At 45.2% G+C, this 18,496-nt stretch overlaps 1 protein-coding gene across 1 annotated transcript in view; it reads right to left on the reverse strand.

Moving 5' to 3' along the window:
* Positions 1–18,093, reverse strand: part of BMP6 (bone morphogenetic protein 6) — a 92,132-nt gene extending 74,039 nt beyond the window's left edge. Inside the window, exon 1 of the mRNA XM_065052448.1 lies at positions 17,215–18,093. Within this exon, the coding sequence (XP_064908520.1) occupies positions 17,215–17,644 (430 nt within the window). The 5' untranslated portion in view covers positions 17,645–18,093. The remainder of the gene's footprint in view (positions 1–17,214) is intronic.
* Positions 18,094–18,496: the final 403 nt, after the last annotated feature.

Here is an 18,496-nt window from a genome sequence, read left to right on the forward strand (position 1 = left end):
AAAGATGGCAAACAACCTGCCCCTGTGAGCCTTGCCTCTTCCATGCAGCTCTGCTCTCACAGCATAGAGGCATCATTACTACTGTTTACACGGGTCTGAATCATGCAAACTAAGAAAGATGGAGTAAGAGGTAAAATAATCAAAAGCTGTATCAGCAAGAGCTGTGGTTTCAATCAGCTGGAAACATTATTTTTAGAAAACTAGAATCTTGTAGGCACTATCCTTCCAAATCACCTGCCCACATTGGCAAGAGCCAGTACCCGTGCGCACCAGGACCCCTCTGATGCAGTGCATTCCTTGTCCCCCAGGGTCTCAATTCCTCTCCTCTCCCTGTCCACTTCTCGTGAAGTCGGGAGTGTGCAGCCAACCCAAATGATCGGCTGGACACAACCTACCCATGACTAACTGCAGCATTTGCTCTGACACTGGTGAGGTCTTCCAAATTTTGCTTGTGATTGTATCCAACATTTTAAGGTGTTTGTTTTGGTTTTGGTTTGGGGTTTTTTGGGGTTTTTTTTTGGTGGTTTGTTTTGGTTTTATTTGTTTGGTTGGTTTTGGGTTTTTTTTTTCCACAGGTTTTCCTCAGTTGTGCTTGACATTAACTTCAGCCTCAGGTAACCAAGGCAGCTTTCACAGCCCATCCGCCTCAAAAAGCACACTGATATTTTTTTTTTTCTCCTCGAGTACAACTTTGGTTTATTCAACCAGAAAAAGCAGAAGTAGCAATGTGCAAGCCTTGTGCCACACATAGTGACAGGCAAATACTCTGCAACCCAGCCAAAGATAGTTTGAGTTGCTGGATAATGGACTTAAAATCTTGAAGTGAAATCTGGATTGGCAGGTCAAACGTGATTCTGGCTGAGGACTCCCCTCTTCCTCTACCTTGCTTCGTTGCATCCCAGTTTGCCTGAACGCACCCATGTCCTCAGGAGAGCCCTGCCTGCAGCAGAGGGCAACGCAAAATCAATAGACAATTCGGCTACAGTAGCTCTGATGCTGAGCATGTGGCAGGGAGAAATATGATAGCAATAAGGTGAATCCCACCAGGAGACCGGAAGAGCACTGACAAGGTTGTTTGGTTTGTTCTTCGTGTTTTTGGGTTTTTTTTTTACTCAAGAACAAGCTCTTCTTTGCATGAATTTCTGAAGTGACTCTTCCCTCCTTATCTTTGGGAATCTACACTGACCTCAGGTAACTTCCCGCAGGCAGGCGAGCAGTGGAACAAGAGAATGCGTGACATGGAGACAAGCCATGAATCCCAGGAAGGAAAGCGAGCATCTTCATCCAAGCCACTACAACCTCAGCTTGGTACACAATCCCTAATCTCAGGTTTGGCTTTCTTTCTACTTGCTGTGGGCAGGTTTTGCTGTCCTTACTCCCCAAATAGCATCAGTGAAATCTATGGGACTCTTTGCAGAGTACAGACTTTTCTCTAGGCAACTGCTGCCTCTGAATCTGGCACAAGGCTGCACTTCCATCAGGAGAAACACATTAGAAAGCCACTGTTCACTATCAAAGCCTTCAAGGTTTTTTAATAGCCCTTCATATTTTTCTGTGGCTTAGTAGAATTTTAGAAAAGTTTGCTAATTTAAAAATAACGTGCTTGTTTAATCATGATCTACCTCTCTCTTTTTTTAATTGCTGTGAAGACCTGTAGTGCAAATCCATGTTTTCTTCCATCTCAAACCAGTACAGTCCAAAGCCAAGAATATATATGTTGCTACCTGGAAAATAAAGTGCCCTTGATTCCTAACTTTATTTTGGACAGTCCACTCCAAGCCAAAAGCCAAATTCAGTAGTGAGAAAATATATATAGCTTCAGCTGTTTTTTGTGGGTTTAAAGTAGTATTTGCTTTATGAGTAAGAGATTCAATAATGCATATATTTACATAAAAATAGTTTCGACATTTAAGTTAACTTCTTGCCAAGCTGGTGCAAAAATGGAAACGTAAAAAGCACAAGCACAGAAATAAGCCCCTATGCTGTAAGTCTGCTATTTACAGGTAATTTTTTTTTTCTTGGCAATAAGACCTGAACAGTATGTTTTATAGCACTAGACCTAGCCACTCTGAGTCAATTTAGTGTTTATGGAAAAAGCGCTAGACTGACAGTTCAAGAATTAAACTCTCCATGCCAGTGTATAGTTGAGCAGGGGCAGCAGCAAGGAGAACTTCCAGAACCTGGACCACTGATGGACCCTGATTGTGTTCTGTGGACACGACAAAATTCATGATAGCACAGTCCAGTATGCAGCAGTGCAAATGCCCCATTATTTCTCAGGCCTCAAGAAGCTTCTGAAGAGGGCAGCAGCCCCACATGCCACAGGAGAGCGTGGAGTGCCCCAGGTGGCTGAGAAATTTCCCAAACTTTCAAACTGGTGCTGTTCAAAAGTCTTTCTCATAGAAGACTCTAATATTTGTAATATTAAAATGTTGGTTTGCAGAAGGAGATAACCTGACACTCTTGGCGCTTCTAGGCAGCTTGTTGAGGCCCCTGGGACAGGACGAGCATTGGAGAGCCAGGAGCTCGTGGAGACCTGCCTTGCAAACTGCAGAGCCCAAAGCAAACCGTGGAGGAGCCAGAACTTCTGTCTCAGCTTCACAACCTCACAGCAACACACACGCAACCAAGCTGGCCAAGGACCAGGGAAATCGCCTGACAAAAAGCCTTCATAGGTACCACCACAGCTTTGTCAAAAGTGAACCCTCCCATGGAGCATGTAGACATTGTTAACTCAGCCACTCTCAACACAAAATGTAGGTACAAGTGTGTCGCACTGGAGGATTCCCCAACAACAACTCCAACACTTAATCATACTTGGTGAAGTATATTCCATCGCATGCCCTCTCCACCTGAACTAACCAGCTCCTTTAGCCTTCTCCTTTCTCAAAGCCAAGGAGGAAAAATAAATCTCTTTGATGCTCAGTTAGGATAGGTGATGCACAATAACATGTCAAGCACATTACTTAACTGCATTGTGGCAAGCCATAGGAGCCCTACTCTGCTAGAACAAGGGATGACCATGCAACAGTCACTAAATAATTGATGCAATGACAGAAGAGGTTGGAAGCTGTCCTTACTACTACAGCATCCAAGGCTGTTCTTTACTTCTTCTTTTTCCCCAGAGCAATTAGGCAGCTCAGGGATGTCAAAACATATAACTGGTCCACAAGACAAATTACAGTGTAAGTGCTGCTGCTTTGCCAAAGACCTAGCAGGCTTGGCCACGACGTTTCTAATGTTTGAATCTTCACGTCCCTTGTCCAGTGTTGCAGTGCTTCTAAAGACATTTTAATAAAGATTAAATGACAGGCAAACCTACCTGCATGGATCTTTCCTATATATAAGCAAATAACAACAAAGCCTGGGTGACCAAACCAATGACACATTGGTATGAAAAAGATAAATGTAAAATATGTACATATACATTAAGCCTTTACACCAATTCAGACCCTTTTGCGAAGGTTTATGACAACTGGCTCATTGATACTTAATACTCTGACTGTCTCAGCAGAATCGTCTGGCAATTAAAAAGTCATCTTCACATTCTAGTTACCCTACAGCATCATAAATAGATTAAAACATACAAACAGAAACAATTAATCAGAGCTAAGGATAGTCTTGATCCTTACTGCAGCTTCATATGTTACATATTTTTTCTGCTGTGATCTCACTAGCAATGCATCACTGTTTTTAACCACTCTAAGCACTGATTCTACACTCAGCAGCTGTGTTTGTTTACAGGGCTAGAAATTAGCACAGGACAAGTGGACTTCATCCAACTGAAATTTTTTTTGGCATTTTCCACTACACTTCAAAATATATTGGTCCTCATAGTCCAATTATGTATTTGCCACTGACACTGGCCAAGGAGAGTGCATCAGCAAAGATGGTGCTCACTAATACTGCATGGGGATACTTTTTATTGCTCCAAACATGGGCTCCCTAATTACTAAGCATGGTTCAGACACACGTAGTGAGAAAAGTCCACTACTGTATTGTCCATACTTTTTTCACAAGGAATGTAAAGAATGTCATCATAATCCATCCTGTTCTTTGCACTCTGCCAGTTCAGTAAGAGCGATGAAACGCAATTATATTTTATACTTAAAAGGACCTGCCAGTGCCCTTCACACTTGTAACTGACCTCCTAAAGCCAATTCCGAAAGACTGTAAACCAAATTCAGACAAGTCAGCCCTAAAATAATTTTCTTTTTCAATACCATTATTCAATACCCTTTTCACAGACAGTTATTTAAAAACAAAAGAGCAGCCTTATGTCCCTACATACTTTTCATCTCCTTGACAGTTTCCTTGGCACAGAGTTGGGGGTGCTCTGTTTTTTCCCCATCCCATTTTAGAATAAACAATTAAAGAGGAGTTATGGATTTCACTGGGACATGGCAGCAAACATTCCTGCCCTAGTTCTCACACACCTGAAAGTAAATAAATTTTTAACGTTTGCCCTAATTATTCAGAATACTTTTGTAAGTGACCTTTATTTATGCTAGAACTTACACAGGAGATAAACACAGTATACATTAAGTTGTAGTTTAAGAAGTGTTTATGTCGTCCACACTGCTAAAAACACTCCGGTTCCATCTTACAAGTTGTATAATACAGAAATTACCAAACAGCCTCCTGGGCAGCTGCTGAATCCCAGCATTCAAACAATTTCTCCACACCAATATCCATAACTATTCCATCAATTCCCCAATAAACCCGAGTATCAAGGACCTTTCTGGACAAGTTTAAAATCACTATGAAACTTTTTGAAATTTACATTTTCTTGGGGACCAAAGACCATTTCCAGGAACATATGCAGGCACTGCATTTCTGTGGGACTGCTTCTCACTATTCTTACCTTTGTTTCATGCAACAAAGTCTGTACTTCTCCGATAATTTCAGATAATAGTGACGATGATGTCCTGACATCACAAGATGCATGAAGAACCCTGTCAAAGTAATGTATTGCACTTTGCTGTGTAATTATGTTATGTTGGAGCACAGTGTTGGAAAACTTAGTATAATCATTAGCTGAACGCTGAATGTTTTGATTGTCAGACAGGTTGTATATGATGCAAATATATGACTCAGAAATGATTTCACATAAACATTTTGGTAACAGTAATCTGACTCATAACCTCCAACATAGAAAATAACAAGCTGCACAAAACATCTGCACTCTCTGAGCAACCCCAGCTTGCAGCAACCTTCACGAGTCTCACAGCACAGGGAGACCAGAGGGTCCCCTCCACAGGACGTGCTAAAATCTACCTTCCCAAAAAGAGCCAAAGCAGGGGTAAAAAGGGCTGTCGTTCCCACCAGGGATCCTTGTCGAAGAGATGTGATAGCTTATGCTGTCCGGTAGTCTGCCCGGTGGGCATTGCTTGGTTTAGGTTCACATTTAACAGGGATAATACAGGAGGAAAGGTTTGTTGTTATTCCACCCCGAAGCTTCACCATGTCAAGTATGACACAATGCACAATTCATCTTCTATTTATTTTCTCATTCATTAGGAGACGGACAGCTTCTTTCACGGCCTCTTTATGAAGACAAATGTGCAGTCTTGAGTGACATGGAGGATTTACCGTCTGTTATTTCAGAGGAGGTTTGCCATGTTTATTCTGGAAAGTGCCATGAATTAATGAGCTATCTCTTCAAGCCTCAGTGAGTCTGAGCTGCCAGCTCTCCGGCTGCCAGAAGCAACATACTGTTTTGGGACCCCATAAAATTTTTTTTACTGAGACTAGCGATAGCAAAAGCATCAGGCGGACCCAATCCCAATAGCTCCTGAAACATAAAGGAGCCATTATGCTAACTGCAGATGTTATACTGCATTTTTATTCAGTTTCTCAAGAAAACTATTGGTTAACTTAACTCAGAAGAACATCTGCTATTAGCTGCTCTGCAGCACGGACATTACCAAAAGACATTACGACCCTGAAGCATGGACATTACCATTACCATGGAGGTTACCAAAAGTCAACCAAACTTTTAGCAGGCTCTGCAACAGTTTCAAGTGAAAAAGGTGATAGACTGTAACTACTTTCATTTTTCCTGTTCAGCTCCTTGTGAATGCCAACTTACACCCATGAGAAATGCGCTTTAACACACGCACAGAAAAACAGAGCCTGCCCACACACTCATGCAACCACCCACTGCACCCAGGTGTCTCCTACATCGTTCGGTCGGAGACCTAAAAGGAAGAGCTGCTGCTTTGCAAAGACCATCATGTAGGGCAAATACTAATGGATGTCTGGTGAATACTCATGTTCAGGTAGCACTCATGGAAATCAGAGGTGTTACCAATGTTGAGCTGTTTGCAAGCACCTCCAAAGAGCCATGTCCCTAAGAGAGCACGGTTGGAGAAGGTACAGATTGTGCAACAGCAGTGTGCTGGGTTCACAAGTGGGAAGGACTAAAGCCTAAGTCAAGTGAGAACTTGTGGTCCTCAGCTGACCAACACTGCAACCTGAAGAAGGTCAGATTTCACCAAATAAGACCTTACTGTTCCATCGACTCCACAAGCCGCTTGGCCACCTGCCAGGATGGTAACACAGCACGTGGTTTTGTGGTTAAATCACGGGAGTGGAAGCAAGAATTTCAGGGACCTCATCACAGCCCCCGTCCAGACATGCCCTTCAAGCCTCAGCTTAGCCATTCGGAAAATGAGTATAGTAGCAATTTACATTTGTCAGAGCACGCTGTGAGACTTCAATGCTTATGAAGTGTTTTGAGGTCCTGGATAAAAGACAGAGCAGTATCCTTACATTGTCTAGTAAGTAACGAGCATTACACATCTTGCAGAATGGAATATTTTTGGACAGGACAGCTGCTACAATCATTAAAGTGTAAAAACTATCACATGCAAGAGACAAGACACAGACATCTCAAAGCGAAAATCTCTCTTGTAGTATGTTAAACAAATGTATCTTCTTTCCAGCTATCTTCCATAGCATAGCTGGTTGGAACTCTCTTAAATATGAGAACTTTTTTTTGCATCTCCCTTTTTTCTTCACTCCCATCCCCTCTGCTTTTTTTTCTCTTTGTCGGTTTAAAAAAAAAAAAAAAAAAAAAAATTTAAAAAAAAAAAAAATTGAAAGGGCAAGCCAAGAGATTCACAGTCACTAAAGCCTGCAGAACATACAGTGAATTTTGGCAGGACATGCATGTTTATCCTTTTCATATGCTGTTTAAATTATTTTTATAAACAAGTCATTATCTTGCATAGCCACTGCTTGGTTCCTTTCATGTTGAAGACGTTTGATGTTACAATAATTAAGCAAAAGGGTCTGCATGCTTGAAATGCAGTCTTGGGATGACAGTTTGTGGGCCAGAGAGACTGCTGCTTTTCTAAAATGAAGGGTTTCTTCTCCAAGCTTTGTCATTTCAGTCAGCACCTGGATTCTGTACTTGCGAATGAAATCTTTGTGTAGACATACAAATACCAATTTCAAACTGGGCTTACATTTGAGAACTGTGCTCCCACTATTTTGCACCAAAATCACACATAGCCTAGGTGTGCACTACAGTGAGAAAAGAAAACCAAATTTAATAACCAAGACCACTATCAAATCAATCCTGTTGGATCATCATCAAGTTGATACTTAAAAACAAGCACACGTATCTCTCACATATGTAACTGGAATTCAGGATTTTCTACTTGTTTTGATACTTTAAAAGCCTGGTTTTGTACCTCTCTGCTCAGCATCCCTTGCAGACCACTCGAGAGACGCCTGAGACAGTTTTGATCCATGATGCTCCAAAGGCCAGCAAGAACTAGGTGCATGACTGTGCCTGCACATGACCCCCTCTGCAGAACAAGAGCCCACGTCTGACCCCAGTAAGGCCAGGACAAGGCTCACAGAAAAGCCTCTCACTGCTTGCATGCAAATGTGTTGAGGAACTGGGAACATCATGATGAAGACACAGGTATATTAAACATGTGTTTATCACGACTGAGCTGGACTACACCACCAGTGTGGGCACAAGAAAACAAACCTGAATGGGAAACCCATGGTAAGTGACAGAGAAAACACTTCCTCCTTCGTTCCTGCAGAGCATCTGGTGATTAAAGACCTCTGCTCATCCGCATTCGGTCACAGGGTGCCTGCCCCTCTTTGACACTAAGAATTAAAGTTCCAACTGCTTCTTTTTTCCCTGACAAGGAGCCTTATTCCAGATACTTTTAACATGGTTTGAAAAATACGTAAGTTAGGCTGCAGTAAGTGTTCACTTCCAAACAACTTTTATTACAAAGCCAGAAGCAGACAAGTCTTCTGCGTCTTGTACGTGCTTGTTACCGTTCAACATTTTTTCCAGCTCATTTGGACAATTTTATTCCTTATATGAGGACTGAGATTGATTGCTTACAGCTTTACTCTCCCAGATTTCTCTTTCAAAAGGTCTGGAAAGCCCAGAGACACCTCTATTTCACACCAAAACTACAAACCTTTTCCTCCCTCCAATACCTCTTGGCTTACAGGTGCAACTGTCACAACCAGCTCAAAATTTCTGATCTGTTGTTGCCTGGTGTGAAGCTGAACGCCTGTGCCTCAATAGACATTATGTCACCCCTCAGCCCTTGTACAAATAGAGTGTCTAATGCCTTGACCGTATGTGCCACGCAAAGCAGTGAGTGACAAGATAAGAATATTGCATCTGCACCTGCATACAGTAGTACACCTCCGCATGAACATTTGTGTGCATGCTCTAAACACAGTATATTTTACAGCCTATACTTGATAAAAGAAATTCTGGCTCTCCACCGGTAAGATTTTGGTTTGATCAAATACATCTTATTTACAGGAGGGCTTCAAATAGCTGATTCATACATCTTTCATACTGCAAACGACCATTAAAATACATAGAATAACATGACTTTGGAATGCTGTTTGAAAAACACTTTCTCATTTATTATTGGGAAATTTGACTTCTTCGGAACAAGTGTTAACACTGTCTCAATTAATTTGTAAAGCTATTCAAGCCATGAAGTACATCTGCACGCTGAGTATATTTCAAATACTGTGCTTCTGTTTTCATTTTCAAAATGTTTTTATTTATACACTAATATTTGACCTATGAATATTCCAAGTTTATATGGAGCCAGCTGTTCTAAATTCTGGTTATACTGAGCGTTCGTGCAAAACATCAGGTGATATCATTGGATATTTTTTTAAGGGGAAAGTTCATAGGAAAGCAGTTATGTATTCTTGTGATTAACACCACATTGGATCAAAACAGTCATGTCTAGCTCTCCGAAAATACAGCTACTGTTTTAGTTAGCAGAACACTTCGGCTCTGTCTACATTATCCTTTTTTGCCAAAAATTCCCACTGTTGCTACCACTGATTCAATTCTGTCATTGTGCTATGATGAACACTGCGACGTAAAATAAAAAGAGCTGCAGGCTGTGCTGTCAAAATCGTTGTGCCCTTAACAACAAAACAAAAAATATCTCATGCCATCACACACACACACACACCAAAACAAAAAAGGGCAAACAAAAAAAAACCCACCCCAAAAAGCCACCTAACACTCCAAGGCTGTTTCTTAGCCTGGAAGCCTAAGTGACTGAAAGTTCAGGAAATACCAGCCCCAAAACATAGCAGATTTTAAGAATCAAAGTCCAATACAAATGCATTAAACACCCCTGCAATCCCACGAGGGATTTCTTTAATGAATTTCCTTTAAATTAAGCTTTTTTTCTCCTGCAACAGCCCTGCAGCAGCTGCAGCCCTATGCCCTTCCCAAAGCTTTGGGAACCTGTCCCAGGTCTAAAGCACGGGGCTGCAGGTCTCCCCGGGGAACGGGCACTTCTTTAGGGTCCCAGCACCAGCTGCCCCTGTTGCAGCCACTCAGGAGGTGGCAGGAGGCACCAATCCTCCTCCTCTGCTGGCCACAACTGGAAAAAAGGTGGGAAGAAACAACACACTGACTGGTTCTCACACACATCCCTGTCCTGGCATATCACAGAATCACACAGAACCACAGAATGGTTGGGATTGGAAGCGACCTCTGGAGATCATCTAGTCCAACCCACCTGCTAAAGCAGCTTCACCCAGAGCAGATCGCACAGGAACGTGTCCAGGTGGGTCTTGAACATCTCCAGAGAAGGAGACTCCACAGCCTCTCTCGGAAGCTTGTTCTAGTGCTCTGTCACCCTCAAAGTAGTTTCTCCTCATGTTTAGATATCACATCTGCAGAATGCCAGTCCAAAATGCTCTCTTCACACTTAGAATCACAATAGTTTGGGCTGGAAGGGACCTTCAAAGACCATCTAGTCCAACCTCCCTGCCATGGGCCAGGAGATCTTTCACTAGATCAGGTTGATCAAAGCTCCATCTAGACTGACTTTAAACAATTCCAACGATGGGGCACCCACAGCTTCTCTGGGTAACCTGTTCCAGTGCCTTAACACTCTCATTGTAAAAAAAAAAAAAAAAAAAATCTTTCTTACCACCAATCTAAACCTACTCTCTTTCAACTTAAAACTGCGGCCCATCAAACAGGGAATCCGGGTATGACCAAACACCACCCTCCAAGAATTGGGTGCCTGGAGAAAGACTTTCTGGTCCTTAACCTTGGTCTCCTAGTGTCTGCGGTCTGATGCCTGCTTAAACAAACAGGAATCTCTCAACTACAAGGCTTTTTTCCATGCAGGCGATACTATTATTTTTTTCTGTTTCACATCTCTATAGAGATGGTCAAAGGGAAATGCTAAATGGTTAGGAGGTGGACCGTACTTAGGAGCATTACCGTGCATCTGCTGGGACACAGCAGAAACACACAATGGCACTGTTTATGTCCCAAGTAACTCATACCTTCCTCTAACCCCCCCACAAATTAGCAATGATGCAAGATGACTTAAAAAGAATCATGTCTCCACTGCATGGAAAGTCTAAACACCACCTTCCTTCCTCCTAAATCACAATCACCACTTAGAAGTTTATATTTAAAATTACAAGAGAGAGAGAGCATCACCACTGCCATGGGCCAGGCTAGACCCAGTAAGGACCACAGCTCCTCAGCAGAAGTGTAAGGCTGCGGCAAGAAGTCAGAGCTCAGCACAAGACATGCAACAGAGCTGCCCAAGGGATTGTCTGATGAAGCCATGTTCAGCTGGAAGAAAACCTTTTTATAAGAAACAGTTTGGTTTCCACTTTAAGGAGAAGAACTAGAAAGTGCTGCTTTTATATTTACAAAACAAACACATACAACCACACCTGGGTGTGTATTTCAAAATGCAATTTTTCAGTTATTTATATATATAAAATTTAACTTGCATCAATCAAGACCACTTTGGTAACATTATTTTTTTGCAAATAAAATCACTTGTTGCTGTAAGACAGACTTCTACATTTTACCCAAATTTAAAACAATGTAAATTGTCGAGCTCTGAAAAACTTTCACAAGACAGAGAATAGTCCTGCTAATGCCACATGGTTGGGTTCCGGCAACTTAGTCTAGCTGACACTTAAACCTGGATAAACTGCTTCCAGAAACGTGACCCTCCACTCATTTTAACAATGCACTTTTTGAACAGCAGCTTCTCCGGGAGCCACACATCTTCCAGGGCTCACGGACAACAGCAGAAGGATGGCTGTAGATGGTCAATTCAGAGTCCGAAGGAGCTGAGGACTTCTAAAAGCAACGTCAGGCAGAAAGCAATTGAAGCACCATGGCAGACCATATCCCTTCTCTTTAATCATGTCATCAGCCAGCTGCACGCTAGCAGGGAACTCACAAGCAACGACTACTTCAAGGAGATGACATAAATGAGGACCTTGAGCAGCACCAGTTGAACAGCAAATGTAAGGCTGCTCTCTGACACTGGGGAACTGTCTTGGCATCAAAGCCCAGTGTACGAGTTTTGGCAGAAGAGAGTAAACTCCTTCCCATCATCAGCTTCGTGATTTCTAATACTGGCCTGTTCTGGACACACATGGAGGACGCTGCTTGCATGACGAGAGCGCGAGGCTTTACACAGCCAGCTGGCAGCACAGCCAGATCCACAGCATCACACACTCCAGTTATTCCCTGCGAGTCGATGTCTTGACCTTTACAACATGTGGTCAAGAGTATAAACAGATGGGATGACAGTGTGAATGGTACAGTCCCGTCAATATAATCACGCAACATCCCTGATACATCTTGGTTGCCTAATTTCATATCCCCTGACACCAAGCATGCTACCATGGAAAAAGACAGGTGGGCTGACCAAACACTTCAGACGAAAAAAATTCACCTGCTTTAAAAATGCAGGTGGGCATGCTGGAGCATCGCTTCCTTCCCCTGAAAAGCCACGAGGAGCATAAGCGCTTGCCTTGGATTTGTGCAAGATCATTCCTAGAAGGAAATCTGGTAGGTGATGGCTGCCAAAAAAGATGAAAAGCCTGTTTGGAAGATATCACATCCATAAGTGCTGCTTTATAGACACAGGGAAAGCACACATTTGTACAGTGAGCACTGCACCGATCTCCGAGAGGCTCCCCTGCACTGAAAGGCAGCACTCTCGTCCCAGCAGATACTTGAAGTCTCACAGGGAAAACTGGGATTTCCTGGCTTTTGGGAATCCAAAGATAAAAGAGGCTTTTCACCACGGTCCCAATTCAAATCACGTGGAAGAGCTTCAGAGCTGCTTGCAGGACTGCCTGGCAAACAGCCGGGTTTCCTCTCATCCTCCTGCCTGGAGTTCTCCCAAGAGACTTGTCTTGTGACAAAGGGAAAACCCTTTCTCCAACAGCACAGAGATACAGTGAATCCTTGCTGTTAGGCTGCTACAAAACCGCAGGATGCTGCGGACAACCAGGCAACACACCCCAAAAGCACACTTTTTACAGTCCACATCCCTGGAGGGTTTGATGAGGCCAGACTTTTCCCTTCACAGCTATCCAGCTGTCAATAGCCCCAGGTTTGGGTCACAGCAGAAACCTGCAAAGACTGCCACTGGATTCCTTGTTTTTTTCCTGTGTGAAGCACGGGGCTTTCTTCCCCTTGCTGCAGATGCCAGAATAGAAAGGCATGGGTGAGGACCAGATAAGCTTCTTCCCCATTTTGACACAGGATTGCTCCACAGCACCTTTCATCATACACGGAATCATTCTTTCCACAGTTGCAGAGGCAAAGTCCTTGGGAGTCTCGTTTCAGTTGCTACACATGGCACACACGAGGGGCTGGAGGGCAGCTCCTCTTCACATCACCACTGATGAGCCAGAGGAGACCAGCAAGATTTTAAGTCTGCCACAGCCCCTGGTCCTAGTCTACATTTTGTATTGAGTGGTGAACCCCCTCTTCTCATCTCCTCAGCCTGAGGGAGAAGGAGTTTGTTGTGAGGAGCTCAGTATATCTCTTGCTAAAAGAGCCTTGGCAGCAAAATACATGTATGCTTACCTGCATTGAGCTGTCAATCCAGCATCACTGCCTCAAAGAAGGATCTCCATACCAATCCCGGGTTGTTTTGTGAGGAGAAAGAGGAGATAACCCTAGCCAGTGCCACAAGGAAGGTACAACAGGAAACATCAATAGATGTTATTTTCCCAACAGCGCTGTCTCAAGACATGTCAGTGCTACATTTAGATGAAGGATGCTCCTGAAGAGACGAACAGTTTCATGAGGACACCTGCTGCCCCAGAATGCACCTCCCAGCACCACAACCCTACTGTATAGCCATTCTTTTGGCACAGAAGTTCAGCACCCTGCTTAGTCTAGTAAATATAAATAGAGAGATCTAAACCCCAGATGTTTCCATCTGCATGAGACATCCAGACTTCTATGTGGGAAATGGAAAGAAACAGGCACTTTTTGGGTGCCTCATCCTAGTGAAAATGCCCGAAACATACACTTTAAGCATCATCTTCCCAAAATAGGGAACAGGTCCACCAAGGGCAGATTATATTTGCTGTCAATTTCTTTTTTTAATCTAACTTGATAAACAAAATTTATTATTTAAATTATCTGAACTGGTTTATATCTTGTGTGTGTTTTCAATTGGAATGGGAAAAACACTTATTTCTACACCCCGATACCGCTCTCTAGCTGCATTATGAAACAAAGCATTAAGCATCTCCTAGAAACCCTGGACACTCCAAGTTCCCCTACAGTCAGCCCCTCTGGGAATCATCACCCACACTTTGCAAGTTCATACTGCAGTGCAGTCATCACCAGATAGGCAAGATAAATCCCAGACTCTACACTTTGAAGACTCATGTTTCTTGTCCTCCCTGTAAGACAGTAACTCCCTGTGTCTGGAGAACCTCCATGCCTCTGTGTCCTGCTTTTTTCATTTTTTTAAAAAAACAAAAAAAGGAACTGTCTCCCAGGACATCATCTTTGAGCCCGGGACAAGCCTGTGCTGCCTGAATAATCTGAGACCTCACTGAAGTCCCTCAGCTTTGCAAGACATCAACAGGGAGGACTTGTACCCTGAGCACATTTGGAAACAGCCTTCCCCCAAGAGAAAACACATCTGTCTCCCCAGATCAGACGAATACATACATTGTTAAGGGAGGGCTGAAGCACTGCTCCTTTAAAAAGCAGCAGTGACTGCAAGCTGCTGACTCCTTTTGAGCTACAAGGCTAGAAAAATTAAAGGTACTTTTAAAATAATATCAACACCTGCAAACTTTCATGACAATGCAGGATGTCTCCACACAGCTGACCTAGATAACGGCTTTGCAGCACAAAATCTGTCATCAAATGTTTGCCTGGTTCTGGGCTGCAGCAGAAGCAGTATCAGCAACTGAAGGCAGGTCACCATGGCCACCTGTACTGACTTCACACCCACACACATCTTCAAGGCAACTTGCACCAGGTGTACCCATGTAATACGCTTCACTTCTGATCCTGAAAGAACACCAAGAACCCCTCACGTCTCTTCGGTAGCTGTCCCTTCAGTAATGGAAAGACAAGTCTTTATAGTTGAAAATAGACAAAGCTCTTCAGAAGCATATTTTAACCAAGCAGAAGTTATTATAGGTCTGATCATGTGAAGAAAATCCCAAATAAAATAATTCTGGCAGTGTCTGCTTATAAGGAGACTCCAGCTGTACTTTTTCATGGTTGCTTGGCATACTCTTCATCAGAATAGTCAGTGTCCTTGAGGTCAGGAAGTCTTCCCTTTCTGCTGTGATCCCACCATCTTTTGCTGCATTTTCTAGACTAGATCTGATAGGCTGCTTCAATAGATCACAGGCTGGCTTTCTCCCATCACACCTTTGGTTTCTATATTGCAATAAAACCTTAGGCTTCCCCTAGTCTTCTGGCATTAATTACTGTTTAGTGGAAAAGTAAATGTTAATACACATGTGAAAGACCCCCCAAAATCCCTGACACGTCCAAGGAGCTACGAAAAACAGATGAACAGCTGTCCGGTCTCAGCCCGTCAATTTGCCAACCCTCCGGTAACAAACAATCACGTTAAATGACATTACGGTTTATGACTCGGAACTTGGAAGTTGATGAGAAATTTCTGCAGTTGATTCATACTTCCTGAGACTCATAACCAGCATTTCAATCGTGCTATTTTACTACATTACATGAATAATTTTCCTTGTTGTTACATAAGTGTCTAGATCCAAATTATCAGAACTGATTTGAATCATACGAATGTTTTGGGGTTTGGTTTTGTGGTTTGGGTTTTTCTTATTTTATTTTCAAAACAAACAAAAATGTTCAGGTCTACTGTCTAATACTGCTCTCCTGGTGCTTTATAAAGCAGGGTGCTAAATACTTTCTAAAAGACCACATGCTGACATTTCTTCGTGAAGTCATCTACTCTGGGAACCACCCAGCGCTTTGCAAGCACCTTGATCATAATCCTTTAAATAAAACGTGCTATGAGGATTACTTACATACAGCTACCTCCAACACTGAGACCCTGACAAACATATCCATGATATACGGTGCCCACGGGACTCTGCACTGCTCTATGTGCTGTGGACACCAGGTACCTCAGCTGTACCTGCAGGAGCTGCAGTCACCTCGATTTCAACATAAACAAGTCCTTCAACAAACACCCACAGTGCAAGGGGGCCACTTCTCACCCCCTGTGGGTCCTTCATCAGGTACAAAAATCCCCCAGCCCCAGTCACTAGAGCTAAATGTGTTCTAAATGTATACACCATGCTACAAAGCTATGGAGCACATCTACCCGTGCGGGTAGCTTCCCACTGCAGTGACCTATCGCTGCTCTAGATGAGGAAATGCACAACTATTTGTATTAAAAAAAAAATACAAGCTGTTCGCAGGTGTCATCATTCTGTACGCGCAGCTCTGGAAGCACTAAGTGAAAAGACGCAGTTTTTGGCCGACTGGTTAAGACAGTTGAGCTTCGCAGGAATTCCCTAAAAAAATGAACTGCAATTTGCCAACTGAAATATTTTTGTCCTCCGCATTAGGCTGAATCTAATTATACTGTTTCCTTATAATTGCAATCTAATATTCAAGGCTCCTTCAAGTAAAAGGCTTAATGACTTTCCCAGTGAAATGCCCACCTCAGAACCCCTCATGTCAGTAACATGCTGACAGTATGATTTGTTTGAAGAGCAGGTTGATGTCTAACATATTTCAAGATTTCCACGATACAGAGTTTGATCACGTCCCTGGCTCAATCACCAGAATATTCTACACAGAGTCATATATTCATCGCCACACTAGCTCAGAGTGCCTCTGAAAAAAAAAAAAAAAAAAAGAAAAAAGAGACAGGGATACTGTGGAGTAGTGTAGGATGTACTTTGCTCCAGCCCCAAAGTCATTCGTACTTTGCTGGACCTTGCACGGAGTGAATGAATGCAACTTGTGCTGCGGTATGGCCCCGGCTCTGCTGCCCAGGACCCACAGCATGGTGCATTTAATCCCGAATAACGGGCTCTGATTGCTATCACCATAACGAGGGCAAAAACACTATTTAAAATAATAAAAGGCATGTCCTTTTCTTATCTGTATCTCTAGGGTTTCATATTCCGGGACCTTTTTTTTTTTCTTTTTTGACCTTACAAGAGGGATGGGAGGTTTTTCCCACCGCCGAAGTGACTTGTCCTCCTGGCCAAAACCCGCGCAGCCCGCGGTGGGTCCCGTCCGGGAGATCCCCGCGGACCGCCGGCCCCGACCCCGCCGCCCTCCCCGGGGAACCGCCGAGGTTCTCCTCTCCCCGAGGAAGAAGCGTCCCCGGGCTGGATGGATGAGTGGGCTCCGCGCACTCGGACACTCACCCAGGTTGACGAAGCTCATGACCATGTCGGCGTCGTTGAGGAAGGCGCTGTCCTGCGAGCTGGGCAGCGGCGGCGGGGCGGGGGGCGGCGGGCGGCCGCCCCGCTCCGCACCCGCGCTGCCCTCCGCGCCCTCGGCCAGGGCGTGGTAGAGGTCCAGCATGAAGCGCGGCGCCGCCGTCAGGCGCCCCGGCGGTGGGGCCAAGGGCTCCCGCGGCAGCGGCCGGGGTCGGTGGGGCAGCCCCAGCACCGAGAGGATCTCCCGCTGCATCTCCCGCTTCTCGTGCGACTTCAGCCGCCGGTAGAGGAAGCCCGAGGCGGCGGCGGGTGGCGGCGGCTCCCCGCCCTCCGCGGGCAGCGCGGGCTCCGCGGGGCGGCAGGCGCCACTCAGCAGCGCCCAGCAGCAGCACAGCCAAGCCAGCCGCCGCGGCATGGCGCTCGGCCGGGCGGAGGCAGGCGAGGTCCCCGCTTCCCCCTCTCCCCGGGGGCTCCCCGCCGCCCTCCAGCTCTCCCCCCCGCGGCGGCGGCTATCGTCTGGGGCGGCGGGGGGCAGCCAGGCCAGAGGGGCTCAGCGCTCGCTCCCGCCGCCGCGCATGGCCGCCCGCGGGGCACCGCGGTGCAAGCCCCCCCCGCACCGCCGCCGCCGCTCAGGTGCGGCGGAGCCGCCCCCGGCGCAGCCCGGCCGCTCAGTTCGCCATGCCCCTGCCCGGCGGAGCCGCGCCGGGCCGCGGGCTCTGTTGTGGGGCGAGGAAGAGCAGGAAGAAGAGCAGCAAACTTTTTCTCTTGCCAGGGAGCGAGCGAGCGGCTCCTGCGGCGGCAGCCCCGGTCCCCGCGGGCTGGACGGAGCGAGGCTGCTGGCGGCGAAGGCAAATCACCAGCGCGCCCGCCTCTCGGCGGGGCGGGCGGCCGCTCCTCCGGGGCGGGGAGCGGGCGAGGGCGCAGGTAGCGCGGCCCCGCGGGGGCGGGCGGGCCGGCCGGCGGGTTGTTGAGAGGGTCAGCGGAGCAGGTTAAGGAGCGCCGGCCCCGTCGGTTGTCACCAGTTTGTTGCGCTGAAGCGTCTCTCCACAAAATAACAGCGGCGTCGGCCGCCTTAGGCTTGCCTCTCTGCTGGCTTGTTTCTGTTCAAAAGAAAGATTTTGGCCACCCCACTTGCTCCCAGCCCTTAGGAGATGTAGGTTATTTGTCCTGAAAATAGATGGAGTGCTACCTACTCTAAATCTGAAGAAGTCTTACAGTTAATTTGAATTGGTTACAGCACCCTACAACTTTTTTTTTTTTTTTTTTT

Source organism: Columba livia, chromosome 2 (genome assembly GCF_036013475.1).
Source record: "Columba livia isolate bColLiv1 breed racing homer chromosome 2, bColLiv1.pat.W.v2, whole genome shotgun sequence".
Taxonomy (NCBI): Eukaryota; Metazoa; Chordata; class Aves; order Columbiformes; family Columbidae; genus Columba; species Columba livia.